A 19,695-nucleotide genomic window follows, 5' to 3' on the forward strand; every position below is an offset into this window, starting at 1 on the left:
ACAATCACTCAAACATCATATATTATTCACATTAGCCAGAGGTTCAAATATAAAACAGCATAATATTCTTCAGAAGATAATAAAAACATTAAAGCAGAGCTAAAACAGACCTGGAATATCCTGGGAATCTCTTTGGCATCAGCACGGTACACATCTGTTTGAGTGACAGGCCTCACATGGAAGAGTTTGCTGTGTGATGGAAATTAGTCTTGTTATATTCCCTTTAAAAACGTATCACCTGCATTAATGTGAACTGCTGCATCTGAATACAACAGTCAACACTCCTACAGGAAATAATGGTCGCATAAACTAAAACTGGTGATGAGGCAGATCCAGGTGTTATACTCACTCTATATCAAGCACCATGTAGGGAATGGACTGCTCTCTGTCTTGCTCACTGTTGTAGAAGAGAATCTTCTTGCTGCTCACTACAACATACTACAGCAACAGAACAGATATTGTAAGAAATCCTGTTTATCAAGGACAAGCCTTGTTGTACACTGTCAAAGCCGCTTCATTCCCTTTATTCATACCTTTTTCTCCCATCCAAACTTCTTGGTGTTGTTTCTTACAGGGAGAGAGAGCCACCCCTCAAGCCTTGTTTCTAGGTGGGAGAGAGTATGACACGTGAAATATTGTATATAAAAATAAGCAGCAATTTAATCATGCAAGAGGGTAAATTATTTCCTGCAACATCTGCACATGAAATGTCCCAAAATGTGGTCGCTAGCTGAAGTAAAAATAACTATCTGGACATAAACTTATCTTTTTTACTCCAGAAAAATGTGTATTTTATTTCCTTCAAACGCCCCAGCATCGTCTAACTCCCACATTTTTGAGATATTTCTGTATTCTGTCTTTCTGGATTGACCTCTTTGGGAAAGTTTCACCCAGTTGTTAAGCTTTTACCTGTGTACGCATCGTCAGCATCAAACTCTGGCCCACTGCTAACACTGGCAGAGTCCATTGATTGAACACTGAGCGACTGCAGGAGGTTCCTCAGCTGCTCGATATCACTGTCCTTACTGTCCAGAGCCATCTGCAGCTCGATACGCATTTGGCTCTCATCCGCCAATTGCTACGAATTAAGAACAAAAGAAAGTACCAAGGTCCAGTCAAGAGAAATCAAAAATACTGGGGTCAACTCACAGTGAACAAAGGACACCAGCGTTTGTGTGACTGTGCTAACTACCGCTTGCATTTCGTTGATCTCTCTCTGGTATTTGATGATGGTGCTGTTGAGTTTTTCCTTCTCCGACCGCAGCTCCAACTGCAGCTTCCTGTTCTCCTTCTCCTTTCGCCGCATGTCTGTGTCGTTCCCACGGCGACTGCCTCCGCCACGGACCTCCTTCCTGTTCATGATCTCTGCCAGCTTGTTGACAGCCTGTAGACAGACATGAGTACGATAGTTCACAATTGCACTTGTCTCAGAGTTGTCTAGTTGTACGACAGTTTCAGGACCTGACGATGGTGCTTCCCAGAGAAGTAACCCAGATCCAAATGGTTGGTCTTATCTCTAAGTCTCTTATTTTTTAAAACAAAACCTCTCAAGCTGCTGTCCGAGCGTATGTAAGAGACAGTGAAGCACGTGCATGGTACGATTGTTGAAGCTTAAAGCAGAATAACCTGAGTTTTCAGTGTCCTCTCGGACTGCAGCTGCTTCTCAAATGCCTGCTTCATCTGGCTGATCTGCTGCTCCCAATCCTTTGACTTCTCTGACTCTGAAAAATAAGGACAGAAAAAATGAGAAATGTGAACCCCAACAACAATAATTCGCCTGTTATGAGATTTGAAGTTGACCGTCTGAAGTTGAAACATTTTAAATACCTTCTATTGCCTCCTTCAGTTTGTTGTTCAGCTCCTCCTTCTCATTGGCCAGGTTGGCGACATCACTTGTCAGCGTGCGATTGGCCTCCTCCAGCTGCACACAACAGGAAACTAATTATGAGCACCTGCTGCCACCTGCTGTCCAACCTGAACACTAAAATGTATTTCTGTTTCCACTGTGTCTTTATAAAGCTTGTGCATGCAAAGCATTTACACCGTCCTGTGTGTTTATGTGCTGAGTAATCCCATGAAGGCGCGAGTGAGAGGTTAATGCAGCTCACCGAACTGATGGTGATGTCCTTCTCAGCGAGCTCTTGACGATGGCGGGCCATCATTTCCTTCAGTTCCAGCTCCTTCATTATTTTCTCCTTCTCCAGGTCTGAGTACTGCTCCTCAGCGATGGAGCGCGCCAGCTGCTCCGAGTCAGCCTTTGTCAGAGTGATCTCAAGCTGAGCCGCCAACGAGTCCCTGAAGGCAGTTAAAAAGCAAGATCAAAAACTGAACAATTATTGATCACTAATACAGAATATAAAAGGTATCATTCGTAGGTGTAAATGAACGGACTGCTACTTCCTCATTTTTTCTTGGTTTTGGTCACATTTCAGAAAACAGCCATTGGATTTTATCATTGGTGTTTGAAGTGGATTAAAAAGAAAACATATTTTCAAACAGCAAAACCACCTCTCCTCTTGTAGCTCTTGCAGAGACTGCTGCACGTCTTTGTAGAGTTTGTTCCTCTCCTCACACTCCTCCTTTAGTTCACGAACCTGGGTCTTATACAACGTCTGGAAAACACAGGAAACAGGTCAAATACAACTCACGCTCACAGATAATATATTAACACACACTGTGTGACAGCCTATTACTGTACATTTACCATGGCAAGAAGTAAGAAATTTTCATAAAGGCAAATGTTTCTTCCTGAATAATAATGAATATATAGTGTGTTGACAGGCAAGTCAATAAAACTATGATAAAGGGAAACATATCCTTCAAGTTCCATGAAGCATGAGATCAATCAATTAACACAGATCAGTAATGTTTATATTATTCTAAAAATACGTTAAAAAAAATTGAGGGGGATCTACAATGAACAGTGAACACTGGTTCAGCTGTTCAATCCACACAACATGCACTAGCTACTGAAATAAAAGGAATGTTGTTCTGATGGCACATTACAGCCCACACACTCAGCAAGCAAGATGCAGAACCATAACGTGTTGCATTTTGTCGCTTTACAGCCACATTTGTAATTAAAGAGCAGAATACAGACTCACGGAGAAATACTGTTCAGCTTCTAACTGGTCCTGTAATTCCTTCATTTGCCCATCTGTGTCCTGTCTTTCTCTGTAGACAAAAACGAAAACCTGCATTACGCATCATCCTTGTTTTGGCAAGGTGTGAAGGCTCGAGTAGATAGGATTGCAAGCAAAGACTGAAATAAAATAAACAGTCAACTGTAAACTGACTTGCGCAGCTCTTGGTTCTGTTTCTCCAAGCTGCGTTTAATGTCCAGCAGGTGATTCGTTTCCTGTTTGAGCTGTTTCTCTGAAGTTCTCAGAGCACTGAGCTGCTGGTTCTGGGCCTTCAGGTCATTCTGAGTCAGGATACGCTTCTGGGTCTCCTGCTCAATCTTCAGTGTCAGGTTCTTCACCTGAAAGAATGGAAGAAATACAGAGGGAGGGAGAAATGAGGAGTGCCAGTGTGTTTATTGTTTATAATGCGGAATTTGTCTTATTGCTTTGTCTGAACTTCCTTTTTTTGTAAATTGCTAATGACAGTTATTCTTCTCCACCTCAGAAATGACACAATGTTACATAAGCTGAACGAGTTGTTTCTGTAGGTGGCATTTAATATCTAAACACATACTTCACTGGTCTCCTGCATAGAATATAAACACTCACCTCCTCAGTGAGGCGGTCCTTATGTCTGCGCAGCTCATCTAGTTTCTGTAAGGCCTGTTTATAGTCACAGTCCATCATGCTGCTGTGTTTCTCCAGCTCCAGTATTCTGTTCTCCAGGCGCAGTTTGGCTGCTCGCTCTTCGGCAAGCTTCTGCTCCAGCTCTGCATGGGTTTTAAAGACAAGACAAGGATGTAAGGACGTGAAGAAACCACTGCGTCTCATTTTAGGTTTTCACACTGTGACTAATAGAGAACAGCTGGAACGCAAACATGCTGGAATATGATTTGTTGTTTTTACGTAATTAAGTATTTTCCAAAGTTGTTTTTTTAAAGCTTAGATAACAAATCAAAATGCAATAGCAGCTGATTGTTTAAAATAAAATGGAAACCGAATACAAGTTTTCACTTTGATGATAAAGCAACACACTTTACTTGTGAGTTTCTGGTAAAGTCGACAATACTGCATTTCTCTGATACGGTATTTAATCTAAATTATCTAGGTCAAGGTATGGGCAATTTGATCCCTGAGGAAAAAAAATAAGTACTGCAATGTGAACATGAAGGCTAAGCTGATATGGGCATTCATTGTTCATTTGAGGCTGTCAGCAGAATTACAACAAAAACCTGTATCACTTAACTAACCAGCAAAAGATAACATATGAATAATATCATATAATATCATAAAATATAATATAATATATCACAATATTTTAATAACCACAATCCCATTGGATGACTAGCCTCATAGCAATACTGAAATTCTATCAATATACAGAATCTAGAGACAAGTACAGTGCATTCAGAAAGTTTTCAGACCCCTTCACTTTTTTCACATTTTGTTATGTTGCAGCCTTAATCTTTTCCCTCATCCATCTACCATAATGACAAAGTGAAAACAGAATTTTAGAAGTTATTTGCAAATTTATTTAGAAAAGAAAAACTGAAATTTCAGTATTCAGACCCTTTGTTATAACACTTGAAATTTAGCTCAGGAGCCTCTGATTTCCCTTTTTTTGTCCCTCTAAAACTCTGTTTTCACTTTGTGATTATGGGGTATTGAGTGTAGATTGATAAGGGAAAAAATTAATTTAAACGATTTTAGCAAAACGCCACAACATAACAAAATGTGAAAAAATTGAAGGGGTCTAAATACTTTCTGAATGCGCTGTATTTAAAACAATCAAAATACACGAACTTATGTAGCTTCCTTTTTGCACAAAATCTGACATAGCAATTGTTGCACAAATCAAAAATTGCAGTACAGTGAAGTCAGGGATCATTTCAGAAAGTCTTGTATGAATACTTTCTCCTTCACAAGATATAATGTCTAATGTGGTCCAAACTGGGATAAACAGACGGTTGAAGTAAACAAGCAGGTATGCAAGAGAACAACATCCTGGACACAAAAGGTTGGTGCGCTCACCCTTCATGGATTCTGACTTGGCACCCTCGATGGTTACTTTGATCTTGCTCTTGTCTGCCAGCAGTGCCCTGGTGGCCTTGTGAGAGGTCTCCTCCTGCTCCAGCTCTTGCTGCAGCACCTTCAGCTTGTAGGTCAAATCAATCTCTTTGTTGCTCTTCTCCTGCACAGAGTCGAAACAAGGGCAGAGGTGTTGTGATAAACCCGACGGAACAAATACGATAACAAAAATATCTTGATAAAAACACCGCACTCCTTTAATCGTGCAAAAAATACTAGCTGCAGGAGAAATTAATTCAGAAGCTCACAAATTCATGACATCACATTATCTAGTAAATGCCTACTCTATCGACTCATCTATATTTTCAAGGAAAATGCTGTCCATGAACAACACAGTTTGAATTGTTCAATGAAAAATCGTCGCCAGTGATTAACGCTACTTCCAAGGTTACAAAACCGAAAAGAGGGTGGCCATAATTTTGCAGCGTAATCTTTAAGTTTTATGATTTCTATGGTCTGCTGTGATGTTCCCACTGTAGTAAAACACATCATAAAGACAACACAACACTGGCCAGAATGCTTAAATAAAAGATTTAAATGTTTTTCACTGATGCCAAATAACCTATGTGGTCTGGGAAAAAAAATCATATGGGCAGGGTTATATGTAACATGGGGCTCGTGTTAGATACACAGTCATACGAATACAAATAGGCGTTGGATCTTAAATTAAGAAGAAGACAGTGGTGGACAAATCCCTAAACAGACCAAGATACACTATTTGATACTATATTTAACATCTTTGTGATGTTGATATAAAAATAACTTTGTCTTAACTTAGATTAGGCTAATACTTGACTTCAAACTCACGAAAAAAGCATTCTAAGGCTATAAAATAGCAAAAAATGCTAAACATCAAAAATTTTCAAATTTGCAAACCAATTAAGAAAGAATATGCTAAGTAAGGCTTATAAATCATGTTTCATATTCAGTCAGATTTCCCGATTTACCTTCTCTAGATCAGTGAGTTTCTCCTGAAGCTGTCTCTTCTCCGTCTCAACTTTGGACAGGGCCTGTCTCTGCTGACGCGCCTCCTCCTCCAGACCAGAGATCCGTCCTGCAAGATAAACCCTAATTAGTCCTCAGGGAAGCATTTTTCAAAAAGAAAAAAAAAAAAAAAGTGTCCAACACATGTATCTACCATACAAAAAACTAAAGGCTTGGACTATATGCTCAAACACAATCCCACCCATTTCAGGCCCGCAGCAAGCAGTTCAGGGATTTTTCTTTTCTTGTCCACCTCCTTATTGACAGCAATGCCATGTACTACAATGAGTTTGTTTATATAAATACACAATACCCTGATTACTCAAAGTAAGGAGCTTAAGGCAATATTTTGATTCTGAATATTTACATGGTTCAAATGAGTGCTTTTTCTCCAATATCCTGGGTCCCTGGAGAAAGCCGTTCATTGCAGATTTAATTACAACAGCAGTTTGACAAAAGCTGAAAGAAAGTCGACTGCGGCAATTACACGTTCAACGAAATGCAGAGACCGAGCAGAAATCACGGTGTGTCAACTGAGCTGTGTTTGCTTTGAGTATGACCTCACCTCAATTCACACAATCAGATAAAAGTTTTTAAATGACAGTTTGAATAGCCTGAGTACTGCTTTAATCAGATTGTAGTGGAATTATTAGCCTTGATGTAAACGTTACTCCCACAAATGCATCCTGTGAGCTGACCAGTACAACCACAGTCTGCTACTTTTGCACAATGATCGGCCATTGTTTCATTCAAGGGCTTTTCAGAGTCTTTCATATTCACTCTCTACAGTAAGATTTGTTCAACCAGTGTGACAAAAGGGGCTTAAGCTTTGTATCCGTAAATATCAGATTTATTTGTCTTGTTAAAAGCTGGACTCGCGGCATGTGGCATCACCTCCAGACAAACCTGTTTTAATAAAAGCTCTTACAAATAAATTCAAATAAACCTCTCTCACACGGATACAAACACAGCTAGTGATCGTGTTGTTTGCTGAACTGATTCTGGCAACAACTGCCCTGCAGTGCAAACTCTTTCTAAAGGCCTAGAAAGTCTCTCTGGTTCACTCAGTTTCTGTTTGGCACGTTGCTTTTGCCCACCTGGCTGCCCTCATAAATCTGCCATGTAAACTGCAAGGAAGGCAGAAGGAAAATGACCTGAAGTGGCACAGATACCTCATTTTTAATACAAGGCATGTAATAGGATTTCCACCTCTTAAAAATACAGGTAACCATATCAGGAACTCCTCAAAACAGCTTTTCGTACACTGAAGTGCCTTGAATTTGAAAGCAATATTCAACCTGCATGGATGCAGCCATATACCTGTTCCAAATATTCATAACCTCATTGTTTTTTCTGATCACGCACATTCCCATATTCATATTTCGGTGTTCCCTATTTTTCCTGTGTCTAGTGTATTGTTTCTAGGTGCTTGGGAGGAGCATATGTGTAAGACGCTGGCTTTGTCTATTTGACAACAAGTGTAGCACATTAGGAACAGGACATTCCAAACTGAGCTATAATTGGAAAGGTCACCTTAAAAAAATAAATAAACAAAAATTAATACATTTAAAGACTTTCTAGGCCTGTGTAGAAGTATTTTCAGATCCCGTATTACCTAGTATGTGTGTGTTTCACCCACCCATAAGGTCACTGATGGTCTCCGAGCCCTGGCTGTGCTCCCTCCTCTCCGTCTCCAGAGCCGCCTGCAGGCTGATGCATTCCTTCTCCAGACTCAGCTTGCTGCGCTCCAGCAGGCAGCATTTGTCCTGTAGCTCGCGTACGTTTGCCTCTAGCTGCTGCAACTGCTTGCTGCTCTCCGTCTGGGCTTTACGGAGCCTCGTCGCTGCCTCAGACTCAGCCCGCAGCAGTGTGTTGGCTTCTTCCAGCTGATGGAGACAATGATTAAAAAAAAATGTTTGAAGATCAGTCAGGGGTTTGATTTGGTTACTTGTTGGTTACTCATCACTTTTTTCAAATGTCTTTGTCAACAGTTACAGTATGTTGTGAGTCTTGTACATACTTACTTTCAGATTAAGTATTTTGGAAAAAAGAAAAAAAGAAAATGGATAAGTGCAATACATAGGACAAATTTTTTTATCCCGTTTAAAAGCATTTTATATATTCTTGATGTCTGTTTATATCAAAGCTCTAGTCCACATTCCATTTAATATCTCCATTTTGACGTAGTGATGCAGCACACTGTTTGCAATCCCGTAACTCAAAAATAAACACATAGATCCTCCTTATAAATAACTTCCAAATCTTAATACTAGTTAAGGAGAAGCCTCACAATAGCTTATTTAATAGCCCATAATATTAATTACTTTTACTCTCTTGTCAAATTGTTTAAAAAAAAAAAAACAACTTTAAACAAGAGAAGTTCTCTAATTCAGTTCCCACTGACTAAACACTAACACTCAATTATACTCTCTTGCAGACACGCATACAGACAGCTGCGGACACTACGGACGCGTAGTTGTTCTAATCTTGCTACTTTCTAGTCAGCTTGCAACGGCTGCTTGGACACGATAAATTGGAGGATACACGGACATCCGCTCAGAGCACCGTGTACAACCTCTGATGACAAAATTTATGTCGCTGGGACCCTGGCATACTCGTGGAAGTGGGAGGTATAACACTAACCTAAGTAACACTAACCTGTTTCTGCAGGTGAATGTTCTTCTCATTTGAAATGTGCGAATTCTGGTTTCTCCTCTTCATGTCATCCAGCTGGTCTCGTAGGCTGTTGACTGCAAGACACAGAAGAACGCAAACCAACATATTATGACGAACTCTGTTTTAATTAAGTCTCTGTGTAAAGTTTCTTATGCAAGATGTATAATAGCAACAACAGATGAGAAGTTTAAAATGTGCATCCCAAATCTCCAAAAGTTCAAAAGAGCATAGATGCACAATGTAAGCTAAGTCAGTAGTTTTCATACAAAACCCTATATACTTGTAAATACTCAGTTATTCTTTATTATTAAGTTTTAATCAGGGAGGAGTTTGGGTATAACGGAACAGGATAATAGTCAAATCCAAATGTAATGAGCATTACTGCAGAATATCAACATAGCAAAGGCCAGTAATTTGTAGGGCAAAACAGACTTGCCTATTTTTCTCTGGTGAGCATGTTTGCACTGGTGTTTCACAGTCCATTTGACCAGGTGATGGCAGTATTACCCACATTATCTCAGTCAGTAAACTTCCATCAAAATTGTGCAACAAACCAAAAGCAAGCCAAAAAGTTTCTAAGTTCACACAATAAGCTGTCATGAGGTGATTTTTAGTATCCCCTTTTAATTGTATTTAAAACAACACTCTGTGACCCCCTGCCACCAAAAAGAAGGTGTGCTCCTGCATGGCTTCAGAAAAACCTCCAATTCCAAAACACATATACTGTGGGATGCATCAAATCTGCTTCCACTTGCAAACAAAATATTTCAATGTCTCACTCTATAACTAACAGAAAAACATTTTATAAAGCAACAGGATAATTAGGTCATTGTGTCTCATTACTACATGATATCTTGCATTAACATAATCGAATGCTAATGTGATTATTACCCTTAAACTTCTGATGCAATGAAGTAAACGTAAGGTCTCATATTAGGAACCAATAATTTCTAACTTAATTAAGAACCTTTAAATACCATTTGATTGATACATGTAGTTATCCAATAGTCTAATGTCACCTTCATTCTCCAGGCAGCGCTTCCTGTCAGCCTCGCTCTCAGCCTTGCGGTGGCTCTCCAGGCTCTTGTGCTGCAGCAGGGCCTTCTCTCTCTCCAGCTGCCTCAGACTCGACTCCAGGTTCTTTCTTCCGCTCACCTAAAATTGGTCATTAAATACTTTGTTGATCCCAAAGGGCTGGTTTTAAGGTTCTGCGATTCCCTAACTTTATGAGGAATGGTTCCTGAGAACCCCATAGGGGTTTAACACAAATCTTAATCCCAACAGATATTCTAATGTGGCTATTAGAATTCTGCAAGCGCTCCAGCTGAACCTCACTGGATATGACACGTGGATAATAAGAAATCATTATTCTTCATCAATAAAAATAGAGGAAGATGGAAACGATATGATCCTGGAGGGGAAACTGGGTTGTTGCACAAGCAAATATTAAAAGGTAGGACAAAGCTAAAAACATTTACGTGATCTTCAACGGTAACAGGTGTCTGCACTGCAGATTTTTTTTTACGGCGGTTTTAAATGATTAACCTACCTCTTCTTCAAGTTCTTTAGAGATTTTGTCCAGACGACTAGTGGCTGCTCTGCAGAAAGGAAACAGGGCATTTGTAAGACCTCTGTCAATTAGAGCCACTGTGCTTGAGTGTGTTCTTAGTGCAATAGCTACTGTACCTGTACTTGTTCTCTAGATCATCTTTGACCTGCTTGTCATTATTCATTTGCACCTCTAGGTGGTGAAGTTTCTTCTGCAATGCTGCTGACTGGAGAGGTGGGGGGAAAAAAAAAAAAAAAAATTAACCAATCACACATGTCCTCCATTTAACTATTTAACTAGTTAAGAGTTAAGAATCTGTTTGCAACATTCACTGCATGTCATCCATCTTTCCTGTGACTCAAATGAGTATTATGCTATGAAGCAATTTATATATTTTTTGGATTGCGCATTGATGAAAAGCAACATCAAAAACTGTTTTGAAAAACAATCTGACCATCATAATCCTACATTCAAAGTTCAGGACTATGGGATCATTAAATCTGCATTAACTGTTTTTTTTTTAGCAATTGGAGGCAGTTGAACAAGCTGACATGTTATCACCTTTTAAGTTGTTGTAAACAGTTGCCTACTTACACATCAAGCAGACACAGAGCATCATTAGCATTCATTTGGAGTCGTGTTCCTGGCCACCTAATTAATGCACATAAAATATTCACTCTTTTAACCATTGCTTGGTCTGCACCTACGCCTGAGGGAAATATCTGTTTTCTCTGTCTCTTTAGCTGCTAAATGCTCCACTATGTTCACCAGCTAGTCGCTAACTTTGCTTGTCAGCTGTTTGGTGCTGGGAATGTGATGTACAGTGGGTTTATCAGCGCTTTTTGCTGAGAACAGCTGCCTGCTGTGTCTGAAAGCAATGCTGATGAGCGCACTGAGACTGAACCGAAACAGTAAAGCTTGCGGACTGTAAAACCAAAACAATGAGGTGAAAGACGCTAAAAAGCTCTGCGGAACTGAGGATTCAGGAGCAAAGTCGGGTGACAATTCTCTGTGGGTTTCTCATTACTAACGAGCCCTTTAGCATCACACAAAGTCATTCGATCATTTGTTTATATAACAGGACTAGGGCAAAACCTAGTATGTGGCTGGACTGCCCTTTATCTTTTTGCTTCTCTCCTTCTCTCAAATTACATATACAGTAATTTAATACAGCCGAAATCCAAATTAAAAAAACGTAAATTAAATTCTTAAATTCCATGCATTATCTTAAAAAAATACAAAAAAATAAAACAAAGTCAGTTTTGCAGTGAACAGTATCAGCAGGGAATTTCAACCTGAAATAAAACCTGGGCTTTTGATTGCGATGGGTGGCAGTCTTTTAGGACTCAAGTCAATAAAAATTCCCCAGATAAGCTTTAAGCTCAGCCACTTACACTGAAAACTGTTCAATCCTTTCTGTGCGGCTAAGGACACAGAAATTCTGCCAAAGTACTAATAAATCATGGGATCAGGAAAATAAATCCTCTTCTGAGTCATTTCCATCATAGTCCTTAATGCCTTTTACTATGACGGTGTAAACTGACACCTGCCTTATTCCCTAAGAAGCTTGGGCCGGCCTGCATTACTGCAGTTGCTCACAGTGCACCTTGCAGTTATTGTGTGTGGAAGTGAAAGAACCTACCTGTCCCTTTGAACTCTCATGGGTCACTGAGGAATTGTTGGGAGTAGTTAGTAACCTAAAGAAGGAAATGAACAAAATCAGCAAAAAGTCAAGAACAGAGCTGAGAAGAAATCTATAAGCTACCCTTTGATGTATGTAGAAGTGTTAAGGTGAAAAACTGACAACTTACTGGTCTTCTTTGAAGTAAGTGAAGCCGACAAAGGGTAACTGATTTCCAACAAAGGCCTTAGGTGTGGGAAAAGTTTCTACATCGCCTTTGTCATCTTCAATCTCATCAAAGTTACTGGTGTCTATGTCACTGCTCAGCTCTGGGACCACAGGGGCAACCGCTGAGGAAAGAGAGACAGAGGAAGAAGCTAAGGAAAAAGGAAAGTGGGAAATGCTGCAAAAAGGAAGTGCTGTGTGAACAAAACTGGGAGTGTCTTGTATTCTTATAAGGCTGCTGTTCCAAAGGAATTCCTCTATTTGAGTCACGTAAAAGGCTAACTTTATGGGCTCAGGTGAAGCTCTTGTTGAATTCTGGTGATACTAACTGTCTCTGATGGTGTAGAAAGTCCACTGGTCGTTCTTGAAGAAAGGGTGTCGCTTGATTTCCTCCACGCCGTTCCTGCCCAATCGTACCTCCCTCAAAACAAAGAGAGTGATTAAATTGTAGAGCAGTGACTAAAGCTACCCTTTGTCCTCACTTCAACAGTATCAGTGCCATCGGGAAAACACGACATATTGATACTTATTCTTTTCTGAAAGTGATTTGAAGTGACTAAATTAAAACTCAAGCGAGACTTAGATATCCTTTGGCATAAAGCTTCACAAACCAGACCAGTGGTATTCATAAGTGTGCTATGTGCAGCGCCATAGCATCAAAATGTTTTTAAAAGCCTGCAGTACTGCAGTACAAAGAACCTTCATAAAAAGTGACCCTGTGCTCCCTTCTGGCGTCACCACTTTCAACACCTTAACATTTAAAAGCTGAAACACTGTAACTCTTCATACCTGTCAGTCAGGAAGGCACAGATGATGTTCTTTGCATCTTTGGAGATCTCCACATCATCGGGGAAGTTTAGAGAGTTCTTATGGTCCATTATCTTACTGTACGTTCCCACCAGAGAGTCAGCGTAGAACGGCGTGTCACCTAGTAGCAATTACAGTAAGTTAGCAAAAGAAACTACACAAAAAACTATTTCTGTCCTCTAGTTTTGTACAATCACTATGACTTCATTAGATGTTTACTGACCAACAAGCATCTCAAAGATGAAGACCCCTACAGACCACCAGTCGCACTCTCTCCCATAATATCCATCTCCTCCCTGGGACTTCAGCACCTCAGGAGAGATGTAGTCTGGAGTCCCGACTGCTGTATCACAGTGCACCATGCCGGTCTGCAAGAGAAATCCAGGAATCAATATACATCAGACTCCTACAAGTATTTTTTGGCATTATAGTCTCACAGCAGGCTTTCAGTCTTATCTTAAGACAAATAATAGTTATTAAGCTAAACATAAGAGTTTATAAGAAACAAAGCTTTCTCTCTGACTGACTAACCCTCCTGTCAGAAATCTCAAACAAAGAACTGCCTGCTAACATGGCAGATTTAAGCACCGAAACAGTTTTGCTCTTGAATTAAATTACTGTTCCTACTAGTCCCAACCAAAGAGTCAAGTTTTTAACAGGTACCTTTACCGATATAAAAACGTGTTCATGTTTTCTGCTTTTTTGGTGGACAGGAATGTTACAAATAAGCAACGAGCTTGTTGCTGATTTGTCACACTCAGTGTGAGAAATCAGGATCTCTGCAGCCGAAGACCTAACATTACAGTATGCTGTACCAACTGAGCTTCATCATCTCATACAGTAGTCAAGCATCTCAGAGTCACTGAAACATCAGTGCAAAGACACAGTCACATTTACTGGAACTTTTGACCTAACCAGACCAACCTCAGCTGATCACAGCTTAACAGCACTGTCTTCGTTTAGCAGTGTATCATGCTGTGCACCTTGGTTCCATGTTCCATAGAAAAACACACTTAAAAGGTGCATGTCTGGTTTGTGTTTTCTTGGATTTTTTTAACCCGGTAGCCAACTGCTTTGATTTTGAAGTAAGAAAACTGGTGGCAGTAGAGATAAGCTACTTTTCAGGAGCATAACATGCTGCTGCTCTGAGGTTTCTGTGATTGGCTTTAACTCACAGAGTCCATCTTCATACACGTGCCAAAGTCAGCCAGCTTGAGGTGTCCATGTCTGTCCAGCAGCATGTTGTCCGGCTTGACATCGCGGTGGATGAAGCCCATGGAGTGAATGGCATCCAGGGCCATCACGACCTCTGCTGTGTAGAACTTGGCCCATTTCTCTGGCACATCGTAGGTGCTGGTGAGGTTGACCAAGTCACCTCCTGGCATGTACTCCATCACCATGTAGAGGTAGTGCTCATCTTGGAAGGCACAGCACAACTGAACAAGGCACGCACAAGCTCTCATTACAAGAGACAGATCCTTTTTGGTACAAGTTAACCAGGCAATGACTTTTAGTGCCAATCTATTTCATATTACTGACTGTATTTCTGATAGATTGCAAAGTTATTTGAATAAAGTAACATGTAACAAAATGTAACCAAATCTGAAAACTTTTAAGAAAATAAAGCTGAACAGTAAGTTAAATGTCATACCTGCACTACCCAGGGACTGTTAGCGAAGGCCATGATGTCCCTCTCTTCCCAGAAAAAGGCGGAATCTGAGCGCTTGATCATCTCAAATTTGCTCAGCAGCTTCATGGCGTAAACCTTCTGGGAGGCTTTGTGCCTGACCTGCATGGGGGTCGGTGCGCATTTATTCAGAGTTAGAGTTTGAGAATTTGGGACATTTTGACCAAGTGGTAAATTACAGTTTACACAAAACTGTCGGCTGCCATTAGATGTCAGGTTTTTCCATCATAAAAAGATGATTCCATATTTTAATTAAATGCCGTACACCAAACGAACATTTTGAGCACAGAATTTACAGTATTAGTGGCAGTGCATCATTTATAAAGTACTATAATTTATATGTAGTTTTCAAGAAACAGAAGGCAGCAAAAACATCATTCCACAGTACCCCTTTAAGAGACAACTGAAAATGAAATCCAAAATAATTATATCTACTTTACAAATGATCAGTACTCACCAGTTGGACTTCACCAAACGCCCCTCGACCAATTACTTTAACTCTTTCAAAGTCTTCAGATTTCATCTGGAGGTCTCGAATTTGTCCTATGACTTTCTCATCTGATTATCAATAGTATAAAGAGAATAAACAATCTATCAATAATGTTGTCAATTCCCCACAATAAATGAAAGAAAGAAAGTAAATGACCTCTGTCTCCCTCTCTCATTCTCACTGGCACACAAAAAATACTTACATCTGTTTAAGAAGGTTTCGATGTTTTTGTTCTTTCGTAGTGCAGGGTAGTCCAAGTCTAAGACCAAGGCGTTCATGGAGTCCTACATGGAGCGAATGAAAAATTCATCATCAGTCAGGACCAGCAAACACATGTACGGAACCACTAACATCCTCGCCAGCTATCTCAACAGCATCTCAGGTTTCTGTTTCTCATTAAAACCATGAATGACAGTGACCATCGCCATTATCACAAAAATAACTGTTTTTAAAGGAGGTGTCATGTAATCATACTGATACTGCAGCATTAAATATTTTAACATCCACAAACAAATTCACATTGCACAGGCAGTAATGTGTTTTGAATTAGTTACAAGCTGTCACATCACTATCAGGAGAATAAATAATGGGAACCAGGATCCAGGAGTCTGTCGTCTCAATATCCTTCCCCTCGGGAAAGACATCAGATGTAGCATAAAACTATGTAGTGCTGCAGAAAAAAAAGCACAAAACTAGTGCAGACTGCATGGAGTCACACAGTATTTTAAAAGGCCCACCAACTCATCAGCTGCTCTTATCAATTATTTCAAGTACACAAAAGTGGTAGTAACTGGGCTACTACAAAACAAACACAAGTTTGTACCGGATTCTTTACATGGAAGAGTGTGTGTTGAGCATAAAAGGTTACGTCACACTGCAATTCACCGTGTTGCAATTAAAACACACCAACCAGGAAGTCTGTTCTCATTTCATTTGCATTCTTTTGCACACAAGAGGAGCATTAAAAGTCTGATGTGAAAAATCAGAGTTTAAGTCTGAAATTTCCTTTTTAAATTACATACATTGTTATTTGCATAATTTAGCCTGATACTGGAAAAAAACTCATTAATGATTTTGTATAGTTGAACATTGGATGCTGCCGAACTACAGAGGAAAAAGTGCCATCTCATGTGACTGACTTACTGAACTTTCACTTCTTGAGGAAAACTACACTGTAGCAACAATGCTGTGGAAACATATGAAATGGTCCAGACTCTAATCTACAAAATAAATAAGCAAAACCAACTTGCAAACACTTAAACCCTACCCAATAAAGGCAGTGGAGAGCATGCATTTTCTGTATATTTTCTCATCATTGCACAGAACAAAAACTGCTCCACATCATTGCACACAGCGAGTCCGAATTAAAACAAACACCTTCGCTCCAGCATTTCATTCAGTGTTCAACTTGACTGACTGATTACACAAACTACCTGCAAAGAAAACGGGTTGAACTGACAACTTTGTTCTTTAAGAAAGAAAGAGAGGCATGACGACTAATGTTTCAATCAGCAGCTGCCTCCTTGATTCTGTCGATGACAGTCATCTGCTGACAAATGATGAACACACTGTTTCTGTGACAGAGAAAGTCACCTCCACACAATATGTAGTCTCTGGTTCTGAACGGCATTTACCACACTCATGGCTTTTGGCACTTTCTACACATACAAGAAATTGCTTCTTATGGGTTATCACCATCTTAAAGAAAATTACATGACAGTTTATGCTATTAGGCAACAGATCTGATTAAAAAAAATAATCCAATGAATTGCAAAAGAATGCTTCATATCTATGAGGAATTGCACATTTATAATTTTAGTGACTGTCATGCATAACTGTATGTAAAACTGTATGTACAGTCTGTAGTAAAGGGATTCCAATTCAGGAAACAGAACACTACTTACTAATAGAGAAAATATTCTGTATCAACCTCAAAAATCCAGAATCATGTGGCAAACCCTTCCTTACACTTTGCTCTAATATGCACAAACACAGGAAATTCTAATCCACCTATATATTATAAATAATGTTTACTAAATAATTATGGAATAAGTCCAAAACTTATTTTGGATTTTGATAAACACATCAAGGACCAAAAGACCAAGGACCAAGACATGCACTTGAAGATGAAGGAAATGTTATTAGAGTTATTATAGAAGCATGGTGTCTATCAGCTGTCAATGAGCTTTAGCCAGCTAACTTAGGAGTGTCATGAGGAGGGTTAGCTCCAGCTAGGTAGCTAGCTGAAAAAGCAGGTGCTCAGTGTGATTGGCCAGCAGGGTTTTCAATTAAACACACTCACACACACACACACACACACACACACACACACACACACACACACACACACACACACACACAAACACACACACACACACACACACACACATACAAACACATACACGCACACGCACACACATACAAACACATACACGCACACGCACACACAGACACAGACACACACTCACACACTAGAACAATTACAAGTCCGGACATACATGAGGAAAATCGGAAAATTGGTGAGGAAAAGGAAAATAATGCATTGGGAAAATAAATGATTAAATGTGTGCCAAGATTCTTAAAAAAGATGAAAAGGGAACAGTTTTCATTTATTCATTCAACTGAATAATATATAAAAGGAAAAATAAACAAACAGCTTTTTTTCTTTTTCTCCAACTGATTGGAGGTTAATGGAAAAGTTTAAAGCTTTATGACTGAATACATCGCTGAATAACCAACGTTATTCAGCGTATTCAGTTATATTTTCAGCTTGTCTGATAACCTTTCACTAGGTTTTCTCAGTTTCAGGGCTCCTTTTAAAAGTTGTTATAGGTGATGTTATACTCCAGACGGAATGTGTGTCGCAGCAGCCCAAACACGAACAGAGGTTGGGGACTAGTCTGCAGCAATGCAGCAACATGTTAGGTTAACTGAACTTAAGCACAAAACTTAATTTTTATAGCATTCAGTCATCTTATAATGGACATAGTTTGACCTGGGGCAAAGTAAGGAAATCATTAAATAAGCAAAAGACAGACAGATGCAAACCTCTAATTGTTACCGTGAGGAAGTCATCTATCAACATCTGTCAGCTGTGCATTCCTAAACAGTCAATGAGGAACTTTCTGATGATTGGACAAAGCCACATGTTAAAACAGAGAATACAAGAACCCAACTCTGACCCAGTGCTGTAAACTGGTTTCTTTTGAACCTGTCTTCCACTTGTCTTTCGCCTCTTGTTCTCCCGTCGTTACAGTGCTAGACAGGATGGCACAATCAGTTTCCCTCACTTCCTTTGTACTTCTCTTTATCTCTTTTGCCCTTTTCTGCTGCTCTCCCTCCATATTATCTGCCTCTCCTCCTGCTCTCTCCATCATTCTCCGCTCGGCTGCAGTCAGTCTGCAACGAGCTCCACACTCTGTTTCATCATCTCAACTTCACTTCCCCATTAAAGGACTGACCTCACACAAAACTACTATTTAAGGGAAAAAAAAAAACGCACAGCAGGGGGTGGAGAGGGTTTGCCGAGTGAATGTGTACATACACAAACACACACACACACACACACACACACACACACACACACACACACACACACACACACACACACACACACACACACACACGAGGATCTCCCTCCGAGCACAGCAATACAGGAAATGATCCACCCCACCCCAGGGCTGGCAGATAATTTCAGTGTGTCATGAAGCCAGTCCCTGTGTGCAAGTCATTTCCTCTGAGGCAGCATTCTCTGCTACTGCCACTGCTCAGCATTTGTCTGCAGCCAAAAAAATTTGGACCTGCATGTCAGCTACAGGTGTGACCATGTATGCAATGCATCTATTACATGCAAGTTGTCTGCACTTAAAAACAAGATTTACTTGCCACAACATCTTCAAAGCAATAAAGCCGTAACAAAAGCTGAAATCAACGCCCAGTCATTTCTTGGCACTTACTGAATCATAAATATGCACACTGCCAGGTCAGTTTTAAAGGTGACGCTTCTGTGCTAGCTACAGGAGATAAACACAGGACAAACAATTGCACTAACCACAGCTGATACACTGTACATATTCTCTTTCCTTCTTTTAAGTTTTAATATTCATTATCACAATTTTACTCCATCACAGAGTAAAAAGAAGTCTGTTTTACATGTTTCTATTAAACTGCATTTTGGATGGCTATTATGTAGTATCTATACCTGTGTACCTGTATCTCCAAATAATTATCAATTTTATTTACAGCATCTTTTGCTGTTTAAACAATATTATTTTAAAAGCAGCTGATGTCTTTTCCATTTAGTCACAGCGCTGGAAACCAGCAGTACACATATTATACTGTAGGTCTAAGGAGGAGGATAATCGGTCACTGTGCATCAAGCAGCAACGCTCAAGCTCAGATATCCTTTTCATATCGCTAAAGGCATCAAATAAATCATATTTGAGT

The 19,695-nt window shown here is 39.8% G+C and overlaps 1 protein-coding gene across 4 annotated transcripts in view; it reads right to left on the minus strand.

Moving 5' to 3' along the window:
* rock2a (rho-associated, coiled-coil containing protein kinase 2a) overlaps positions 1-19,695 on the minus strand; it is a 35,618-nt gene that overhangs the window by 5,030 nt on the left and 10,893 nt on the right. For all 4 annotated transcript variants that reach the window (XR_005708207.1, XM_040136679.1, XM_040136680.1 and 1 more), the window contains exons 2-29: positions 15,452-15,533; positions 15,217-15,317; positions 14,724-14,861; positions 14,248-14,508; positions 13,296-13,440; positions 13,055-13,193; positions 12,595-12,686; positions 12,231-12,390; positions 12,062-12,116; positions 10,557-10,645; positions 10,420-10,468; positions 9,890-10,025; positions 8,853-8,944; positions 7,834-8,080; positions 6,158-6,264; positions 5,154-5,313; positions 3,732-3,892; positions 3,297-3,481; positions 3,105-3,174; positions 2,509-2,612; positions 2,109-2,295; positions 1,828-1,921; positions 1,627-1,721; positions 1,193-1,384; positions 910-1,078; positions 534-604; positions 350-438; positions 111-189 (exon numbers count right to left, since the gene is read on the minus strand). Coding sequence is in view for 3 of the 4 variants with exons in the window: in XM_040136679.1 (XP_039992613.1) it covers positions 111-189; positions 350-438; positions 534-604; positions 910-1,078; positions 1,193-1,384; positions 1,627-1,721; positions 1,828-1,921; positions 2,109-2,295; positions 2,509-2,612; positions 3,105-3,174; positions 3,297-3,481; positions 3,732-3,892; positions 5,154-5,313; positions 6,158-6,264; positions 7,834-8,080; positions 8,853-8,944; positions 9,890-10,025; positions 10,420-10,468; positions 10,557-10,645; positions 12,062-12,116; positions 12,231-12,390; positions 12,595-12,686; positions 13,055-13,193; positions 13,296-13,440; positions 14,248-14,508; positions 14,724-14,861; positions 15,217-15,317; positions 15,452-15,533 (3,549 nt within the window). In the remaining variant the exon portion in view is untranslated. The remainder of the gene's footprint in view (positions 1-110; positions 190-349; positions 439-533; positions 605-909; positions 1,079-1,192; positions 1,385-1,626; positions 1,722-1,827; positions 1,922-2,108; positions 2,296-2,508; positions 2,613-3,104; positions 3,175-3,296; positions 3,482-3,731; positions 3,893-5,153; positions 5,314-6,157; positions 6,265-7,833; positions 8,081-8,852; positions 8,945-9,889; positions 10,026-10,419; positions 10,469-10,556; positions 10,646-12,061; positions 12,117-12,230; positions 12,391-12,594; positions 12,687-13,054; positions 13,194-13,295; positions 13,441-14,247; positions 14,509-14,723; positions 14,862-15,216; positions 15,318-15,451; positions 15,534-19,695) is intronic.

Source organism: Xiphias gladius, chromosome 10 (assembly GCF_016859285.1).
Source record: "Xiphias gladius isolate SHS-SW01 ecotype Sanya breed wild chromosome 10, ASM1685928v1, whole genome shotgun sequence".
Lineage (NCBI taxonomy): Eukaryota > Metazoa > Chordata > Actinopteri > Istiophoriformes > Xiphiidae > Xiphias > Xiphias gladius.